The 21,524-nt window shown below is 42.0% G+C and overlaps 1 protein-coding gene across 1 annotated transcript in view; it reads right to left on the reverse strand.

Moving 5' to 3' along the window:
* The window catches only part of NIPA1 (non imprinted in Prader-Willi/Angelman syndrome 1), a 51,032-nt gene extending 29,918 nt beyond the window's left edge, over positions 1-21,114 (reverse strand). The window contains exon 1 of the mRNA XM_018066056.1: positions 20,936-21,114. Coding sequence (XP_017921545.1) covers positions 20,936-21,098 — 163 coding nt within the window. The 5' untranslated portion in view covers positions 21,099-21,114. The remainder of the gene's footprint in view (positions 1-20,935) is intronic.

Raw genomic sequence — 21,524 nt, forward strand, 5'->3', positions numbered from 1 at the left:
AAACAAAAAGACAACCTATGGAATGGAAGAAAATATTTGTAACCGATACAACCAAAGAAGACTGATATCCAAAATATACAGCTTATACAGTTCAATATCAAAAACAACCTAATCAAAAAAAGGGAAAATCTAAGTAGACATTTCTCCAAAGAAAACATACAGATGGCTAACATGCACATGAAAAGATGCTCAACATCACTCACTATCAAAGAAATTCAAGTCAAAATCACAATGAAGTATGGCCCCAAACCAGTCAGAATGGTTATCATTAAAACGTCTATAAACAATAAATGCTAGAAAGCATGTGGAGAAAAGAGAACTCTCCTACACTGTTGGTGGGAATGTAAATTGGTACAGCCACTATGGAAAACAGTATGGCAATTCCTTAAAGAACTAAAAATAGAGCTATCATATGATCCAGCAATCCTATTCTTTGTTATATACTGGGAAAGATGTAACCTCCAATCTGAAAATATACATTCACCCCAATGTTCACAGCAGCACTATTTACAATAGCCAAGACATGAAAGCAACCTAGGCATCCATCAACAGATGAACGGATCAAGACGTGCAGTATATGGGAATACATGTGTTTGTGTATGGAATATTACTCAGCCATTAAAAAGAATGAAATATTGCCATTTGCAGCAACGCATGGGCCTAGAGATTATCATACTAAGTGAAGTAAGTCAGATAGAGAAAGATAAACAATTATACAATATCACTTATATGTGGAATCTAAAAATAATAGAAATGAATCCATAAACAAAACAGAAGCAGATTCATAGACATAAAAAACAAACTGATAGTTACCAAAGAGGAAAGGGAGGGGCAGATAAACAAAGAGTATGGGATTAACAGATAGTACTATATATAAAACAGATAAGCAACAAGAATTTACTGTGCAACAGAAAATAATATTCAACATCTTGTAATAACCTTATTTACTTATAAGTATATGTAATAATCTTATTATGTAATATAATGTAAAATAATCTGAAAAATACAATGTACATATATAAAACTGAACCACTTTGCTGAATACTTGAAATTAATATAATATTATAAATCAACTACATTAGGATTTTAAAAAATTTTAACAAAACCAAACTCATATATACAAAAAGATTGGTGGTGGCCATAGGTAAGGGGTGGGAGAAATGGATGAAGGGGGTCAAATGGTACAAAATTCCAGCCATAAAATAAATAAGTCCTAGGGACACATTGTATAGCATGGTGACTATACTTGATAATACTATATTGTATATGAATGTTGCTAAGAGTAGATCTTAAAGAGTCTTATTACAGGGGAAAATTGTTACCATGTGTGGTGATACATGTTAACTAGACATTGTGGTGATCATTTCACAATGTATACATATATCAAATAATTACACAGTACAACTGAAACTAATAAAATGTTATACATCAATTTTATTTTGAAGTTTTTTTAAAAAAGAATACTATGTACCCACTTAAAATAAAAAAATTTTTTTTGTGAATCACTGTTGTACATGTGTAACTAATATTGTACATCAACTATACTTCAATAAAAATACAATTTAAAAATCCGTCATTCATCTGCATTTACCTCGTTAAAGGAAGACTACCAGTTCATCAGGTGACACACACACATACATGCATGCCTGCTCAGGGGATTCAGTCAAGTCTGCTGCTCTGTGACCCCATGGGCTGTAGCCCACCAGGCTCCTCTGTCCATGGGATCCTCCAGGCAAAGAATGCTGGAGTGAGTTGCCATGCCCTCCTCCAGGGGATCTGCCCAACTCAGGTATTGAACCTGCATCTCCTGCAATTCCTGCACTGCAGGCAGATTCTTTACATGCTGAGCCATCAGGAAAGCTGACACACATACATATATAAAATTTAAAATAACAACAACAAATTTAGGGTCTGTCCCGGTGGTGCAGTGGCTAAAGACTCCACATTCCCAACGCAGGAGGCTCAGGTTCAATCCCTGGTCGGAGAACTATGATCCCACGTGCCATGAGGTACAGTCAGAAACAAAAACCCAAAAGCACCACATGACACAACCAAGAGTTCACATGCCACAGCTAAAGGCCCTGCATGCCCCAACAGAGACTGCAGATCCCGGGGCTGCAGCTAAGACTCAGCACAGCCTAAAGAAATAAATAAGTAATTCTACAAGAAAGGAAATGTCCCCGTACCTAAAAAAACACATACTGTTTATTTAAAAATGGAAGGCCGTAAAGCCCACTTTCAAATACAGGGTATGAGGAGCCTCATGGATAGTTCTCTAGCAAAACAACCATAACTGGTAAATAAAGCAGTAAAAATAAAATAAAATAAAGTCTCTGGAAATTGTCCCAAGAGGATACAGCAAAATGAAGAAACATTTTTTCAAGAAAATCAATAAAATCTCAGTAAGAACAGTGAGTCTTTAGCACATGAGCCAAGACCCACTTCTCTCTCTGCTGCAGCTCAGCTGTACAGAAGCTCCACTCCAAGCAGATGTGACCAAAAGACAGGGCTCCTTCCCGACTCAGCTCTCAGTCACCAGAAGAGCAGGCCTCCAGCACTTCCAATCTCTTCCAACTTCAAGTTGAAGAGATTAAACATCTGGTTAATCCATCCAAGGGTTGGAGGCTCACTTCCTTCACTCAGTCCCTACTTTTAGGGTAGAGAGTCTACCCTAGGCATGGCAGGCCCTGATCATCCTCTCCCAAGCATGAAGATACATGCAGGGTGAAGATCCTACATCTCGAGAGGCAAGAAGAGATCGGAGGCTACTACCCCCACACAGTAACTGTTCTCAAGTAAATCTGCCTGAATTTAACAGGATAAGGTTGTAAAGCAATTTATGCACCGCAGCACTGTCAAAAACAGTAGAGCAACTAGCCAGTAATTAGGAGATCTGGGTGTAGTACCCAATGAGGCAGACAACAAAGAAATCAGGGTAAGAGACGGGCGAAGATTGCCAGTTCCCAGTTGGATGACCACTGTCACCCCAGGGTAAAGGTGCACATATCCAAGGCTATCCCCACTGAGGAGTGACATCAGAGACTTCACATTACAGGGGAATGATAAATGGATAAAAATACTTTATCAAAGTACTCTAAGTACTCTAAGTCACGAAACAAATAAACAAACAACAGTTTGGAGGTAGAGGTAGGAGAATATACATCTAGAGTTGCTAACACATATTATTTAAAATGTCTCAGTTCAGTTCAGTTCAGTCGCTCAGTCGTGTCTGACTCTTTGCGACCCCATGAATCGCAGCACGCCAGGCCTCCCTGTCCATCACCAACTCCCGGAGGTCATTCAGACTCACATCCATCGAGTCAGTGATGCCATCCAGCCATCTCATCCTCTGTCGTCCCCTTCTCCTCCTGCCCCAATCCCTCCTAGCATCAGAGTCTTTTCCAATGAGTCAACTCTTCATATGAGGTGGCCAAAGTACTGGAGTTTCAGCTTTAGCATCATTCCTTCCAAAGAAATCCCAGGGCTCATCTCCTTCAGAATGGACTGGCTGGATCTCCTTGCAGTCCAAGGGACTTTCAAGTCCAATACCACAGTTCAAAAGCATCAATTCTTCGGCGCTCAGCCTTCTTCACAGTCGAACTCTCACATCCATACATGACCACTAGAAAAAGCAGAGCCTTGACTAGATGGACCTTAGTTGGCAAAGTAATGTCTCTGCTTTTGAATATGCTATCTAGGTTGGTCATAATTTTCCTTCCAAGGAGTAAGCGCCTTTTAATTTCATGGCTGCAATCACCATCTGCAGTGATTTTGGAGCCCCCCAAAAATAAAGTCTGACACTATTTCCACTGTTTCCCCATCTATTTCCCATGAAGTTATGGGACCAGATCCCATGATCTTCATTTTCCGAATGTTGAGCTTTAAGCCAACTTTTTCACTCTCCTCTTTCACTTTCATCAAGAGGCTTTTTAGTTCCTCTTCACTTTCTGCCATAAGGGTTGTGTCATCTGCATATCTGAGGTTATTGATAGTTCTCCTGGTAATCTTGATTCCAGCTTGTGTTTCTTCCAGTCCAGTGTTTCTCATGATGTACTCTGCATAGAAGTTAAATAAGCACGGTGACAATATACAGCCTTGACGTACTCCTTTTCCTATTTGGAACCAGTCTGTTGTTCCGTGTCCAGTTCTAACTGTTGCTTCCTGACCTGCACACAGATTTCTCAAGAGACAGGTCAAGTGGTCTGGTATTCCCATCTCTCTCAGAATCTTCCACAGTTTATTGTGATCCACACAGTCAAAGGCTTTGGCATAGTCAATAAAGCAGAAATAGATGTTTTTCTGGAACTCTCTTGCTTTTTCCATGATCCGGCAGATGTTGGCAATTTGATCTCTGGTTCCTCTGCCTTTTCTAAAACCAGCTTGAACATCAGGAAGTTCACGATTCATGTATTGCTGAAGCCTGGCTTGGAGAATTTTGAGCATTACTTTACTAGCATGTGAGATGCGTGCAATTGTGTGGTAGTTTGAGCATCCTTTGGCATTGCCTTTCTTTGGGATTGGAAAGAAAACTGACCTTTTCCAGTCCCGTGGCCACTGCTGAGTTTTCCAAATTTGCTGGCATATTGAGTGCAGCACTTTCACAGCATCATCTTTTAGGTTTTGAAATAGCTCAACTGGAATGCCATCACCTCCACTAGCTCTGTTTGTAGTGATGCTTTCTAAGGCCCACTTAACTTCACATTCCAGGATGTCTGGCTCTAGCTGAGTCATCACACCATCATGATTATCCGGGTCGTGAAGATCTCTTTCGTACAGTTCTTCTGGGTATTCTTGCCACCTCTTCTTAATATCTTCTGCTTCTGTTAGGTCCATACCATTTCTGTCCTTTATCGAGCCCATCTTTGCATGAAATGTTCCCTTGGTATCTCTAATTTTCTTGAAGAGATCTCTAGTCTTTCCCATTCTGTTGTTTTCCTCTATTTCTTTGCATTGATCACTGAAGAAGGCTTTCTTATCTCTTCTTGCTATTCCTTGGAACTCTGCATTCAGATGCTTATATCTTTCCTTTTCTCCTTTGCTTTTCGCTTCTCTTCTTTTCACTAATCATTAGCAAAATGCATATTGTAACAATGATGAGATACCACCTACACCCATTAGAAAGGCTACTATCAAAACAAACAAACAAAAATCCAGAAAACAACAAGTGCTGGTAAAGATACAGAGAAATTGAAAGAAACCCTTGCTGATTGCTGGTGAGAATGGAAAATGGTGCACTTGCTGTGGATAACAGAATGGCAGTTCCTCAGAAAGTTAAACATAGACTTAGCATAGGATCCAGCAATCCCCCTTCTGGGTACATATCCATAAAAACTGAAAGCACGAATTTGAACAAGTATATGCACACTTACATTCTTAGTAGCATTATTCACTATAGCCAAAAAGCCATTAGAATCCACATGTCTATCAATGGATGAATAGATCAATTGACAAACAAAATATGATGTATACATTCCCTTCTGTTATGCATGAAACAGCAAGCAGTACAAAATGCACTGTATTGGTGCTTTAGTAGTATTTGTATTTCTTGCACTAACTGTAAAAGTTCCAGAAAAGAACTACTGAAGCATGATTATTACCTGATTGGTAATAATAAAAAAATAGTTTTTAACTGAAAAAAATTATAAGATGTACCAAACAAACAAGAAAGCATGCACTATATTACCAATATCATTTAAAGGGGGGAATACAAGCAACAAAACTGCTTTTGAGTGTGCCCAGATTTTAGATATAACAAAAACTTAAAACCAGTTATTTAAAATATGTTCAAGTAACTAAAGGAAATCATGCTTAAAGAAACAAAGAAAGATATGATGACAACCCATCATCAAATAGAGTATCAATAGACATAAATTATTTTTAAAAAATGAAAAGCCAACTGTAAATTCTGGGGTTAAGGTAAAATGACTAGAATGAAAAAAATCAATAGCAGATTTTAACTTCCTGGCAAAAGAATCAGTGAACTTGAAGACATATTGATAAAGATTATATATTCTGGAAAACATTAACAGAAAACAAGAACTAGAGAGAGAGAGGTACAAAGAAAAATTAACAGCACCTCAGAGAAATGTGGGACATCATTAAGAATATCAATAGATATAATGTGATTATCAGAGGAAAACAAAGTATCAGAAAAAATATTCAAGGAAAAATAGCTGAAACTTACCAAATGTGATTAAAAAAAAAAATCTACACATCCAGGAAGCTCAAAAAACTCCAATAAGACAAACACAAAGATATCCACACCCAGTCACATGATGGTAAAATGCTCAAAGACAAAATTGTGAAAGAAGCAAGAGAAAAACAACTGACAACAAGGGAATTCCAATAAGATTAACAACTGACTTCTCAGCAAGACAGTGGAGGCCAGAAAGCAGCGGAATAATATAATCAAAGTTCTTAAAGGAGAAACTGTCAAGCAACAATCTTACATCCAGCAAAACTATCTTTCAAATATGAAGGCAAAACAAACACATTCCCAGGTAAGTAAAACTGAAGAGAACTGAGAACAAATGTAGCTTACAATAAATACTAAATGAAGTTCTTCAGGTGAAAGCAAGTAAATTCAGACAGTATTTTGAATTCATACACACACACACTCCAGTAATGACAGAGGTAACCGTGTCATTATAAAAGTCAGTGGAAATGAAAATATATTGTCCTTTCTCATCTTAGCTGATTTGAAAAGGTACTGAATGTATATTATTGTATTGTCAGATCAATAACATACAGCTTTATACATTATATATATATACACACATATATATAACATATAGTAATAAATTTGATAAGGATAGCACAAAGGCTATGTGTGTGAGCAAAGTTTTACCAAGCAAGAACATGATAACTTGATGGTAATTTGATCCACAGGAACAAATGAAGAAAATAAGAAATGGTAAATAAGAAAGTAACATAACAAGGACGTCTCTGTGGACCAGTGGCTAAGACTCCACATTCCAAAGGCAGGAGGCCTGAGGTTGACCCCTGGTTTGGGGGCCTCCCTGGTGGCTCAGACAGTAAAGAGTCTGCCTGTGGTACAGGAGTCCTGGGTTTGATCCCTGGGTTGGGAAGATCCCCTGGAGAAGGAAATGGCTACCCACTACGGTATTCTTGCCTGAAAAATCCCATGAATGGAAGAGCCTGACAGGCTACAGTCCATGGGATCAAAAAGAGTCAGATACAACTGAGTGACATCACTTTGTTTCAGGGAACTATCCCACATGCTACAATTAAGAGTTTGCATGCCACAGCTAAAGTCCAGCATGCCACAAAGAAGACTGAAGATCCCAGGTGCTGCAAAGATCAAGCACAGCCAAATAATTTCTTTAAAAAGAAACATAACAAACACTATATATCTGTATTCGACTTCCTTTGTTTTCTAAGCCTCTTTGGCATATAAAATAATATAAAGTATACATTAGCTTTATTATAAGCTACAACAATACATTGTTGGGTTTCTAACATAAAAAATGTAACATATATAACAATAATAAAGAAAGAAGTTACATGTATATGTATGGCTGAGTCCCTTTGCTGCTCACCGGAAACTATCAGAATATTGTTAATTGGCTATAGCTCACTACAAAAGGTTTCTGGTGTTAAAAAAAAAAAAAATTACGAAAAAAAAGAAGCAATGCAGCTGTACAGGAGTAATATTTCTATATCCACCTGGATTCAAATTAATATAAGTCTGAAGTAGATTCCATTAGCTAAAATATAATGGTAAGTCCTAGAGCTAATAACTAAAAAATATGGTGAAAAATCATTAAAGGAATTAAAATGTTACACTAGAGAAATTCACATAATGCAAATAAAACCACAAATGAGTAGAGAAACGGAAAATCTACGAGATGTATACAAAAAGAGTAAATGGCATAAATCCAACTGTAAAAATTAAAGCAGTAAATGCCAACTGATTTATAGTATTGTTCAAGTCTTCTACTTCTTTGCTGATCTTCAGCCTTGTTTTTCTATCCATTTTGAATGTAGGATACTAACATCTCCAACTACTTTTTTTTTTAATTTTTATTTATTTGGTTGCATCAGGTCTTAGTTGTGGGGTACAGGCTCAGCTGCCCCATGGCATGTCATGTGGGATCCTAGTTCCCCAACCAGGGATCAAACCAGTGTCCCCTCCATTGGAAGGCAGATTCTTCACCACTCGACCCCCTGGGAAGCCCAACCCAGCCACTGCTTTTAATTGTCTCTCTCTCTCTTTATTCTGTCAGTTTTGCTTCATGTATTTCGGATGTTGTTGCTAGGTCCACATATATTTAGAAATGTTATGTCTTCCTGAAGATTGAACCATTTCATCATTATAAAATGTCCTTCTTTGTCTCTAGGAACAATTTTTCTCTTAAAGTTTATTCTGTTTAATATAAGCATGGCCACTCCTGCTCTCTTTTGTGTGAAAATAAATATTCTTGTTTATTATTTAAAATAGCTCTGAACATACTTCATTCTAGATCTTGAAGATTGTTTTACAGCAAGTGAACACACTAATTTACTCAACAGCTTTCCAAAATTCTATATATGATATTCAACAGATTTCAGGAACTTAGAAATCAAGGAATCAGTCACAATCTTTTCTGTTGGGGGTCTATGCTAAGGGCATGGGATCACTGCTACAGCAGCAGCTAGAATGTGGGCAATCCTGCAGATCAAGGATGCCAGTACAAGGGGACCCACTGAGACTCTCCTCTTTCACTGCTTTCACTATCATACAACACTACTATAGAGTGATGCTTTTGATGGTTTGGAATGGATTCTCACTAAAATGGGGAAGAACCTGGGATACCAGGAATGGAAAAACAACAAGATTTTGGTCTCCCTTTAGTCAAAGGGTATAATTCAGCTACCAGTGTATAGGGGTCCCCCCACTCATACTCCCCAAGAGGAGCTTGAATTTGCTGAAATCCAAAAGTATTGCAATCACCTGCACTTTTTAAGTCAATATTAGGTAAAATTTTTCGGCTTTAATAGGCATTAAGTTACACTTCTAACTATACATCAAAGTGGTACTTCTCCATGTGGGCCCCAAGGACCCCAGTTCAGCAGTACCCTCAGCGCTCATGGAAGAAAACCCACTGCTCTTTCTGCTCATCCACCTGTGCAGTAGCTGCCCCAGGTTCCATCCTTTTGCGGCCAGAAACTCTTAGAAGCCTGCCTTCCACGTTAGGCCTTGGCCCTGCTATAGACATTATTTTCTTATGTTCTAAAATGACAGTTTCTTCATAGTTTCACCTTCATCACTATCCTTAAACATCCTAGTTACTTAGCTGACACCCTCAGGGGGCCCTTGTTTAAGCTTACGTTCATGCTCATCCTCTTCCAGGCTGATGTTTGGGACTCTTCAAGTTCTCTGGCCTCAGCAAGAACAAGGAGCTCAGAACTGTAGAACACTGATGATTTTCTGTTTGTTTATTTGACTGTATTTATGCCTCCTCCCCTCCACTCCTAGGTATGGTTTCCAAAGGTAGCAATATCTAAAGTCTAGAATTCTTTTCCCCCCTCATACTGGGAACCTTAGATGCTGAGAGTTCAATGGTTGTTTATAACAGCTGAACCATAAGACAAAGAACTGTTGTGCAAACACAAAAGAAGCTTCTCAGGATGATAATACCAACTGGCAGTGATGTTGTCTCAGTTCAGTTCAGTCGCTCAGTCGTGTCTGACTCTTTGCGACCCCATGAATCGCAGCACGCCAGGCCTCCCTGTCCATCACCATCTCCCGGAGTTCACTCAGACTCATGTCCATTGAGTCCGTGATGCCATCCAGCCATCTCATCCTCTGTCGTCCCCTTCTCCTCCTGCCCCCAATCCCTCCCAGCATCAGAGTCTTTTCCAGTGAGTCAACTCTTCGCATGAGGTGGTCAAAGTACTGGACTTTCAGCTTTAGCATCAGTCCTTCCAAAGAAATCCCAGGGTTGATCTCCTTTACAATGGACTGGTTGGATCTCCTTGCAGTCCAAGGGACTCTCAAGAGTCTTCTCCAACACCACAGTTCAAAAGCATCAATTCTTCGGTGCTCAGCCTTCTTCACAGTCCAACTCTCACATCCATACATGACCACAGGAAAAACCATAGCCTTGATGTTGTCTATTGATAGTCTATTGTCTATTGATATTGATATGATAATATCAATTGGCAGTGATGATGGACTACAGGCTTTCAAAACCTTCTATTTAGTTATAAACGGGTGTCAGAAATGTCCTTAAAATATTACTTTCTAGCACAGAATTACAGACAGTCATCTAGTTTATGTACCTCCGGATCATACCACAGGAAAACTACTTCCATTCACGTGTGCTCCTGAGAGGAAGAAGAAAAGCTGCTGCTAACAGCGAAGCAGGAGTGGATCACTAAGTCCTTTACTAGCTAATTAATGCCTTAACTTAAAAGATGCTACATAGTTTTTCAGGTTCTTTTAAAAAAAGAATTATCAAGAAAATTTCTTTCATGACACCAATGAGCTAAATGAGAGCATTAACTAGACTCAATTTGGGCACTTGGTATTCACCAATGTATGAATGGAGTTAGAACCTGAAGTTCTTTTGTATGTTTCTTATTAGATATGTAGAATCTACATTCCTAAAGAAATAGCTAGGCAATCTTGAAAAGGACGAAAAAAACTGTGTGACTTATACTATGTGATTTTAAGATTATAAAACAACATAATCAAGACAGACTGGCGTAAGTATAGGCATAAACAGTAAAAAGCTGAAGTTCTAATACTTTGACCACCTGATGCAAAGAGCCAACTCATTGGAAGAGACCCTGATGCTGGGAAAGATCTAAGGCAGGGGGAGAAGGTGACAACAGAGGACAAGATGGTTGGATGGCATCACCGACTCAATGGACATGAGTTTGAGAAAACCCCGGGAATGAGGAAGGACAGGGAAGCCTTGCGTGCTGCAGTCCATGGGGTCGCAAAGAGTCGGACACAATTGAGGGACTGAGCATACAATAAAAACAGAATACAATTCAGAAATACACTCACACATGTACACTCAGATCATGGACTAAAGCATCAGTATAATTCAGTCAACAAACGATGCAGAACCAAATGTCTACCAGGAGAGACCACACTGAACCTTGACTCATAGCTTCACTTCAGTTCAGTTCAGTCACTCAGTCGTGCCCAGCTCTGCAATCCCATGAACTGCAGCACGCCAGGCTTCCCTGTCCTCCACCAACTCCCCGAGCTTACTCAAACTCATGTCCATTGAGTTGATGATGCCATCCAACCATCTCATCCTCTGTCATCCCCTCCTCCTCTGCCTTCAATCTTTCCCAGCATCAGGGTCTTTTCCAGTGAATCAGTTCTTTGCATCAGGTGGCCAAAGTATTGGAATTTCAGCTTCAGCATCAGTCCTTCCAATGAATATTCAGTACTGATTTCCTTTAGGATGGACTGGTTGGATCTCCTTGCAGTTCAAGGGACTCTCAAGAGTCTTCTCCAACACCACAGAACAAAAGCATCAATTCATAGGTGCTCAGCTTTCTTTATGGTCCAACTCTTTCACATCCATACATGACTACTGGAAAAACCATAGCTTTGACTAGACGGACATTTGTTGGCAAAGTATTGTCTCTGCTTTTTAATATGCTATCTAGGTTGGCCATAACTTTCCTTCCAAGGAGCAAATGTCTTCTAATTTCATGGCTGCAGTCACATCTGCAGTGATTTTGGAGCCCCCCAAAAATAAAGTCTTTCATTGTTTCCCCATCTATTTGCCATGAAGTGATGGGACCAGATGCCATTAGTTTTCTGAATGTTGAGTCTTAAGCCAACTTTTTCAGTATCCTCTTTCACTTTCATCAAGAGGCTCTTTAGTTCTTCTTCACTTTCTGCCATAAATGTGGCATACCTTGACTCATACCTTAGTCATATACAAAAATTAATTCAAGATGGCTTACAAAAAGATCTTAGTGACCCAGATAACCACGATGGTGTGCACACTCGCCTAGAGCCAGACATCCTGGAGTGTGAAGTCAAGTGGATCTTAGGAAGCATCAGTACAAGCAAAGCTAGAAGAGGTGATAGAATTCCAGCTGAGCTATTTTAAATCCTAAAAGATGATGGAACAACAGACTGGTTCAAAACTGGGAAAGGAGTACGTCAAAGCTGTATATTGTCACCCTGCTTATTTAACTCATATGCAGAGTACATCATGCGAAATGCCACGCTGGATGAAGCACAAGCTCCAATCAAGACTGCCAGGAGAAATATCAATAACCTCAGATACGCAGATGACACCACCCTTATGGAAGAAAATGAAGAGAAACTAAAGAGCCTCTTGAGGAAGGTGAAAGGGTGAAAAAGCGGGTTTAAAACTCAACATTCAAAAAATTAAGATCATGGCATCCGGTCCCATCACTTCATGGCAAATAGATGGGGAAACAGTAGAAATAGTGACAGACTTTATTTTCTTGGGCTCCAAAATCTTGCTCCTTGGAAAAAAATCTACGACAAACCTAGAGAGCATATTAAAAAGCAGGGACTTTGCTAACAAAGCTCTGTCTAGTCAAAGTTATGGTTTTTCCAGTAGTCACATATGGATATGAGAGTTGGACCATCAACAGGGCTGAGCTCCAAAGAATTGGTGCTTTGGAACTGTGGTGTAGGAGAAAACTCTTGAAAGTCCCTTGGACTACAAGGAGACCAAACCAGTTAATCCTAAAGGAAATCACTCCTGAATATACATTGGAAGGACTGATGCTGAAGCTGAAGATCCAATACTTTGGCCACCTGATGTGAAGAGCCAACTTACTGTAAAAGACCCTGATGCTGGGACAGATTTAAGGCAGGAGGAGAAGGGGACGACAGAGGACGAGATGGTTGGATGGCATCACCAACTCAAGAGACCTGACTTTGAGCAAACTCTGGGAGATGGTGAAGGACAGGGAAGTTTGGAATGCGGCAGTCCATGGGGTAGCAAAGAGTTGGACACTACTGAGAGACTGAACAACGACAACAACATTCATGCAACCACTGAATATTTTTTCAAAGGATATTTAACAGCATGGGGATGAGCACAACCACAGGACGTAAACTGGCACACAGTATTCAAGGTACATGATGAAGAGATATACCACATCTGACTGGTGGTATTTACTTCATTTTTCTCTATCCCCTATGTATTATATATATTTGGTACACAGGATTTATTCATTAAAATTAAATGTTTAAATATAAGTATTGAATGTTGAGAAACCTATATGCAGGTCAGGAAGCAACAGTTAGAACTGGACTTGGAACAACAGACTGGTTCCAAACAGGAAAAGGAGTACGTCAAGGCTGTATATTGTCACCCTGCTTATTTAACGTCTATGCAGAGTACATCATGAGAAACGCTGGGCTGGAAGAAGCACAAGCTGGAATCAAGATTGTCGGGAGAAATATCAATAACCTCAGATATGCAGATGACACCACCCTTATGGCAGAAAGCAAAGAAGGACTAAAGAGCCTCTTGATGAAAGTGAAAGTGGAGACTGAAAAAGATAGCTTAAAGCTCAACATTCAGAAAATGAAGATCATGGCATCTGGTCCCATCACTTCATGGGAAATAGATGGGCAAACAGTGGAAACAGTGTCAGACTTTACTTTGGGGGGCTCCAACATCACTGCAGATAGTGACTGCAGCCATGAAATTAAAAGACACTTACTCCTTGGAAGAAAAGTTATGACCAACCTAGACAGCATATTCAACAGCAGAGACATTAGCCGACTAAGGTCCGTCTAGTCAAGGCTATGGTTTCTCCAGTGGTCATGCATGGACGTGAGAGTTGGACTGTGAAGAAAGATGAGCACCAAAGAATTGATGCTTTTGAACTGTGGTGTTGGAGAAGACTCTTGAGAGTCCCTTGGACTGCAAGGAGATCCAACCAGTCCATTCTGAAGGAGATCAGCCCTGGGATTTCTTTGGAAGGAATGATGCTAAAGCTGAAACTCCAGTACTTTGGCCACCTCATGCAAAGAGTTGACTCACTGGAAAAGACTCTGATGCTGGGAGGGATTGGGGGCAGGAGGAGAAGGGGATGACAGAGGATGAGACAGCTGGATGGCATCACTGACTCGATGGACATGAGTCTGAGTGAACTCTGGGAGTTGGTGATGGACAGGGAGGCCTGGCGTGCTGCGATTCATGGGGTCGCAAAGAGTCGGACACGACTGAGCGACTTAACTGAACTGAAGAAGAAATATAGCTAATTGTAACAGTAGTTACCTCAAAGTGAAGAGATGAATACTTTTTACTTTCCTATTCATATGTACTTCCCAGATTTTAAAAAATGACCACATTTCTATAATCAAGAAGAGGATGCTCTTTGAAAAATATGACAATGCCCAGAGTTCTCTGAAATGATATGACTGTTTAGCAGAGCTCTGACTGGGCATGGACCAGCAAAGTAAACCCTCTGCCTGCCCACCCTGCCTGGCTGATGCAGGCAATATCTAAAAGAATCAGTTTACAGTCACAGATTTGGAAACATTAGGGAATGGCACAGATACATAGGGAATGTGGGTTAGGGAGTGTGGGATTGAGCATATTCTTCTTGAAAAGCAGTTTTTTCTAGTTGCTCATCTTTATAAAATTTTTCTAAAAAGGGCTATTTACTCATTGAGGACTTAAAATGCTGGAAATATAAATTACGTTATATTTTATACTGTATCAATAAACATTTTTGAAGAAAAAATACACTCCGTCCAACAGAAGTTCAATAAGATCATGCAGTATTTCATCCAGGAATGTATATCAGTGATCGAGTCCAATGTTTGTCATAATGAAAAAGATTAGAAATTATTTACCTTAATGTTTTAGGGTATTAATTATATGTACTTATTTATAATAAACCAGTATCATATTATGAACTTTTCCCAAATAAATTATGAAACTCATTGGAAAAGTCTTACTTGTAGGTGAATTTATGTATTAATATCTTCCCCTTCACTTTTCCTACAGGCAGCAAGAGAGAAAGACCACCTTCAAAGTCAGCCTGAGCTGGGTTCAGATCATGATACCACCAGTCCTGTATCGACTGCATGCCTCAACTTCTCTCCTACATCACACTTCCTGGGATCCATGTCCCTATACTGTTCCCTCACACTCTGAACTTGGGCTGGCTGTGAGTATACCACTAGAATGTGGCAGTAGTAGTATTTTAAGACTTCCAAAACAGGTCACAAAGATCATTCTTTAGAAGATTTGGTCTCGACGAAGCTATGCAGCACATAAGGGGTATGACTTCCCTGAGACCACTATGGTGTGAGAAAGCCCAACATAGCCACGTGTGAAGAGACTACAATAGTGACAGAGGTAGGGAGGAAGGGGGAGAGAGAAATAGAGAAGGGGCTCAGAGAGACTCCCCCTAGCTGTTTCAGCTGTCCCAAACAAGCGAGTGAAGAAATCATCCCAATGGCTCCAGCCCCAGCCACCGTCTGACTGCAACCCACTCAAAGACCCCAAGGAAGCAGGGCCCATCTGAGTCCAGACAGAGGCATGAGGCTGGGACATCATGAGTCTTGTGTAAGTAGCAGCCTTCTTTACCTTCTCTTCTTCGAGAAATACTACCAAGTAAACCAGATATGTACAGGCTATGGAGACACTTGATGCTCTTAACAACTGCACTGTTCTCCCCACGTTCCTCATCAATGGTCTCCCCTTGGAGCTGGACAGGGATCAGGGTTAGAGGTTTTCAGATCTGGCAGTAACTCTGGTTTCTGTTGCTTAGCAGAGGCCACAGGTAAATGAGATCAGCTCTGAATAATTTGAAGAAAGCTCACAAATAAAATACAAGGTTCAGTTTTACCCTCTTTACTACACAGATACTCATGGCCAGTTATTGAGTGCCCACCATATGCCTCCCCGTTGACAGGACACGTCCCCTGCCTTGAACAGCCACGATCCAGGGGGCACACGGACAAGTGAACAAGCCATCAGACCACAGGTTTCAGGAGCAGAAAAGGGTTGAGGATAAACAAAAAGAAGACATACAGCAGGAGAAGGAGCCAACTCCATCTGTTAGGGCATAGAGGATTCACAGAAGCTGAGAAACTAACTGCAGGCCCAAAGGGCGGCAGGGGTGAAGACAACATGTATCCATCTCATCTCTAGCTGGGGGGGTACATGCACCTACAAGTGTGCTTTCGAGAGCCAGAGAGCATGTCCCCTTCAAGTCAGTTCAGGGGGCTTGAGACTAGCAGGCGGGATACTTGGATCCCAGTTTTCACTCTCATGGGACAACTCACTCACCTTCTGAGCATCTAACACTTTAACTACACACCTAGGCTGTACTCTTCTCAGGAAAAGAGACTATGAAATCTGAAAAGGAATTTTTTTTATTGTGGAAAAATACATATAAAAGTCACCATTTTAACCATTTTTAAGTGTACAGTTCATGGCATTAAGTACATTCACTCTGTTGTACAACCACCATCATCCAACTCCAGAACTATCCCATCTTACAAAGCAGAAACTCTGGGTAAAGAGAATATTTAACAACAACAACTCTGTGCCCATTAAACATTAATTTTCCACCCCTCCTTCTTATAGCCCCTGTGACACCATTCTACTTTCTGTCTCTGTAATTTGACTACTCTAGGTACCTCATATGGGTAGAATCACGTAAGGTTTGTCCTTCTGTGACTGATTTATTTCACTTAGCATAATGTCTCAAGGCTCATCTATAATGCAGCATGTGTCAGGATTTCCTTCCTTTTTAAGACTAAATAATATTCCTTTTAAATGTATATACCACAATTCATTTATCCATTTCTCCATCAATGGATATTTGGGTTGTTTCCACACTTTGTCTATTGTGAATAATGCTCCTATGAACAAGGGTGTGCAGATATCTATACAAGTCCCTGCTTTTATTTCTTCTGGATATATACACTCAGAAATGGAACTGCTCGCTTATATGGTAATTCTACATTTAATTTTTTGAAGGACCTCCATATTGATTTGCATAGCAGGTGTACCATTTTACATTCTCAAGAACAGTGCACAAGGGTTCCAATTTCTCAACATCCTCACCAATGCTTATTACCTCCTACTTCTTTTTAAAACAACAACCATCCTAACAAGCATTAGGAGGTATCTCCTGCGCTCGGGCTCCAAAATCACTGCAGATGGTGATTGCAGTCATGAAATTAAAAGATGCCTACTCCTTGGAAGGAAAGTTATGACCAACCTAGATAGCATATTCAAAAGCAGACACATTACTTTGCCTACAAAGGTCCATCTAGTCAAGGCTATGGTTTTTCCAGTGGTCATGTATGGATGTGAGAGGTGGACTGTGAAGAAAGATGAGTGCCGAAGAATTGATGCTTTTGAACTGTGGTGTTGGAGAAGACTCTCGAGAGTCCCTTGGACTGCAAGGAGATCCAACCAGTCCATTCTGAAGGAGATCAGCCCTGGGATTTCTTTGGAAGGAATGATGCTAAAGCTGAAGCTCCAGTACTTTGGCCACCTCATGCAAAGAGTTGACTCATTGGAAAAGACTCTGATGCTGGGAGGGATTGGGGGCAGGAGGAGAAGGGGATGACAGAGGATGAGATGGCTGGATGGCATCACCGACTTGATGGACATGAGTTTGGGTAAACTCCGGGAGTTGGTGATGAACAGAGAGGCCTGGCGTGCTGCGATTCATGGGGTCGCAAAGAGTCGGACACGACTGAGTGACTGAACTGAACTGACCTGGTTTTAAACAAAGGAAATTTTTTAAAAGTTCATGGTTCTTCCAGGCTTAGGACATTCTAATAGAGTTACTCATCTATGTAGTTCTCCAAAGCCTCCAGCAAATCCTTGCATATGACTTTCCTGAGTCTGTCTCCACAATGTCAGTCTGAGGGTAGGACACCATCCCCCTAGCTAAGAGGCTCCATCCTAGCCTATCTACCAGCACAGGAATTCTAATATTGCAACTGGCTTTCAACAAACATCTTTACACTCGATGATTATCTTGTTTCTCTTTTAAAAGCTCTGCTTCAAGTGGGTTCTAACACTAAACATATTATCAATGTCCTGTAGCCCCAAGGTGCTCCCAGACCTCTTCCCATCTTGAGTCCTTCAAAGCCACCCAGAAGCAAGGCAGTTTCACCTTAAGCCTGTGTTGTGGACGGTGCTCCTAGCCTATCCATTTTCATTCCACGTGTGGTATTCTATTCAAGGTCCTTTCAAGGGTGAGTGAAAGCTAGTAACAGAGAAGCTGTACCCCAACCCCTCCCAACCAATAGAAGGGCTGTGACCAGAATGGTGGCTCTCCTGAAGCTGAGACTCAAAAGAAATGCTGGTGCATGGCAATGCAATCAAGTTGAAACTTTAAGTGAGACAGCTTTTTGCAGAGTTAGAAACCATTCCTTAACACAAGAACTTGACTCCCCAGTTTTCAGCCACCTCCTCTGTCCTCCCATCTCCTCCATTTCAGTCATTTCATAATGGCCAACTATGCTGCTTGTCAGCAGAAGCAGAAAAAGGATTCAGGAGGAGCTGATTTTGAAATTACTTGTCCTCGATACCTACAACAGTGTCTGACATATAATAAGACTTCCATGAACATCTGCTGAACAAATGAAAACTAATTTATCAAAACAAGACTCTACATCCATACTCTACCATTATAAGAGGAATCCAGCTAGCTTGAATTAGTAATGGTGGATAGTAACTGGGGAAGAACGAAATTAGCAAATACCACATTTTCACTCATTAATTTAAGGGCATAGTGTGCAAACATAAATAAAAGCATCAATAATTTTTTTTCAGGTTTCTGTGGGTTTTTTCTTATTCACTAACTCCCTTGAACACATAAGCTGAGCTGAAACAACACATTTAGTTTTACTCAATAATGATTGTTTTCCGTTAAGTCTATATTCAGGCTTCCCTAGATTTTACCTAATGTCATATGGTCATGAGTCCTCAGGTTCCTCCTGGTTCTGACAATCTCTCAGACTTTACAGCCTTGACAGGAGGGCTGCAGATATTTTTCAGGCTACATCTGAATTCAGCTTTGTGTGGTGTTTTTCTCATGGTTACTGGGTTTGGGAGATCATGTACCCATCCTATCAAGGGCACATATGTTGTTTATTTTTTGAATTACAGCAAATACTTCACCCTAAAGCCCCTCAAACTGACAGGTGCTTCCTGAAAAGTGTGCAGCTGCCAGATGGCTATTTCCTACCTTAGAGTTTACAGCCACATCTAAGGGAAACTACATTAGATTTCATTTAGATCTTATATATAGACTGCAACGTTTTCCCTTTGAAGCTGAATTCTTTAACAAATATCTGTGATTTCATATTTTCTCTTGAGGTTATAGGTCCCTTTATCTCTTTCCTCAATTCACTCATGGCTGAACATCCAGGGCACTCAACAGAGTTTCACTTGCATTCTAGAATTTGAACTATTAAATGAGTTAACTTATTCTTAAACCCATGACCTGGTGGCTTCCTCCTTTCCAGAAAGCTCCTAACACTATTCTTGTAGAACACAATGAACAACCACAAGACCTTCTCAGTCCTTCTGGACAGGTTCATTAGCAGTTTTAAAGCATGCTACATCTTGCCTTCAGTAAACAATCTCAACCTCTCTTAGGACACAGGAACACTGGCAAAAAACCCTGCACATCTCTCACTTTCAATACTGATAAGGAGTGTCCACCTCAAGCAATAGTCAGTCGGCCCATTCTTGGTTATTTTAATCTGTCTTGCGTGTTCTTCACACTGAAAATCACTTGTAGTCAAATCAGTTCAGTTCAGTCGCTCAGTCGTGTCTGACTCTTTGCGACCCCATGAATTGCAGCATGCCAGGCCTCCCTGTCCATCACTAACTCCCCGAGTTCACTCAAACTCATGTCCATCGAGTCGGTGATGCCATCCACCCATCTCATCCTCTGTCGTTCCCTTCTCCTCCTGCCCTCAATCCCTCCCAGCATCAGAGTCTTTTCCAATGAGTCAACTCTTCGCATGAGGTGGCAAAGTACTGGAGTTTCAGCTTTAGCATCAGTCCTTCCAAAGAAATCCCAGGGCTGATCTCCTTCAGAATGGACTGGTTGGATCTCCTTGCAGTCCAAGGGACTCTCAAGAGTCTTCTCCAACACCACAGTTCAAAAGCATCAGTTCTGCGCTCAGCTTTCTTCACAGTCCAACTCTCACATCCATACATTGTAGTCAAATAGGTCAAATCTAAACCAAAGATGGTTCAAGTCGAGGACCTCAGGAACAGAAGCCACAGGAAAGCACAGACCCCGAGGGCAAGCGCCTCTTTGGCCCATAAGTCCCACCCTGGCCTGCCTAACGCACATTTTTTCTTCCGCACTGATATGGCCACTGCGGGAAGAGAGGTCAGCAGACCCTGCCCTCCAAGTGCACCCCAGGCCCGAGTCACAGCAAAGGTGGGAGGCCGGTCGCTCCTCCCGGTCCGGCAGTGGACTCTGACCATTCCGGGAATACTGCACACAAGAAGCTTTCCCTAAGCAGCCGGCGAATGCAGGTGACAGAGACACGGGGCGACAACCAGAGGGCAGGTAGGCGGGCTGCATGGCTGCAAAGGGACTGGGTCTGCGAGGCAAGAAAGAAGTCTGCTGGAAAAACCTTATAAAACTGAAGAAGGCCTTGGCAGCCGCTGGGAAGAGAGAAAAACAGTGGCGGCGACACCACTGCCATCGCTCAGGGCGGGCGGCTGATGTCCCCGGCAGCTTTCCTAGCAGAGACGCTCCTGGCGCGCAGGGCAGCGTCTGTGCCTGCGCTCCGGGTGGGCTAAGGGGTCCCCCGCCCGCGCAGCTCGCCCCCCGGAGGTGCCCCGCCTGGTCTGACGATCCGAACACTCCCCTGCTTGAGGCAGCTCCTCTCCCAACACCCTTCGGCGGCTCCCCCCACACCCCCCGCCCCCACCCCGAGCAGGGCCGCTGCCCGCCCTACCTCGCCGCTTGGCGCGCACGATGCCCTTCTTCTGAAGCACGAACGTGGACCCGTTCACCAGGCTCGACACTACGGCCACGCCCAGGCCGAGCGACACGGCGGCGGGGCTCGGGCTGCGCGCCCCCTCCCCGGCCGCCGCCGCTGCAGCAGCCGCAGTCCCCATTCCGCCCGTGCCCGCCCTCTGCGCCTGCGCGCTCGCGCGCCCGGCCAGAAGGCGGGGGCCGGCTCCACCGCAGAGCGACTGGGCTGTGGGGCGGGGGGGACCTCGGGCGGCAGGAGGCAGGGTGGAGTCTGGGCTCCTCGTGGAGGTCAGGCGGAGGGTGGATCCCGAGTTCTGGGAGGAGGGCGAGCGCCGAGAGGAAGCGAATGAGGGTTCGGAGCGCATTAAGAGAGGCGGCGACGGTGAGGGATGGAGTGAGACTGTAGGTGGGTGGGTGTAGAGAGGCAGAGTTTCCAGATTTGGCAACTGCAAATACAGGACCCCCAGTTAAGTTTGCATCTCAGATAAACACATAATTTTTAGTGGTTGTCCCATCCAATATTCGGGACTGAAAAAGCGCCAACAAGACGCAGTCCTAACTGGGATCAT

The sequence above is a fragment of the Capra hircus genome, chromosome 2 (genome assembly GCF_001704415.2).
Source record: "Capra hircus breed San Clemente chromosome 2, ASM170441v1, whole genome shotgun sequence".
Taxonomy (NCBI): Eukaryota; Metazoa; Chordata; class Mammalia; order Artiodactyla; family Bovidae; genus Capra; species Capra hircus.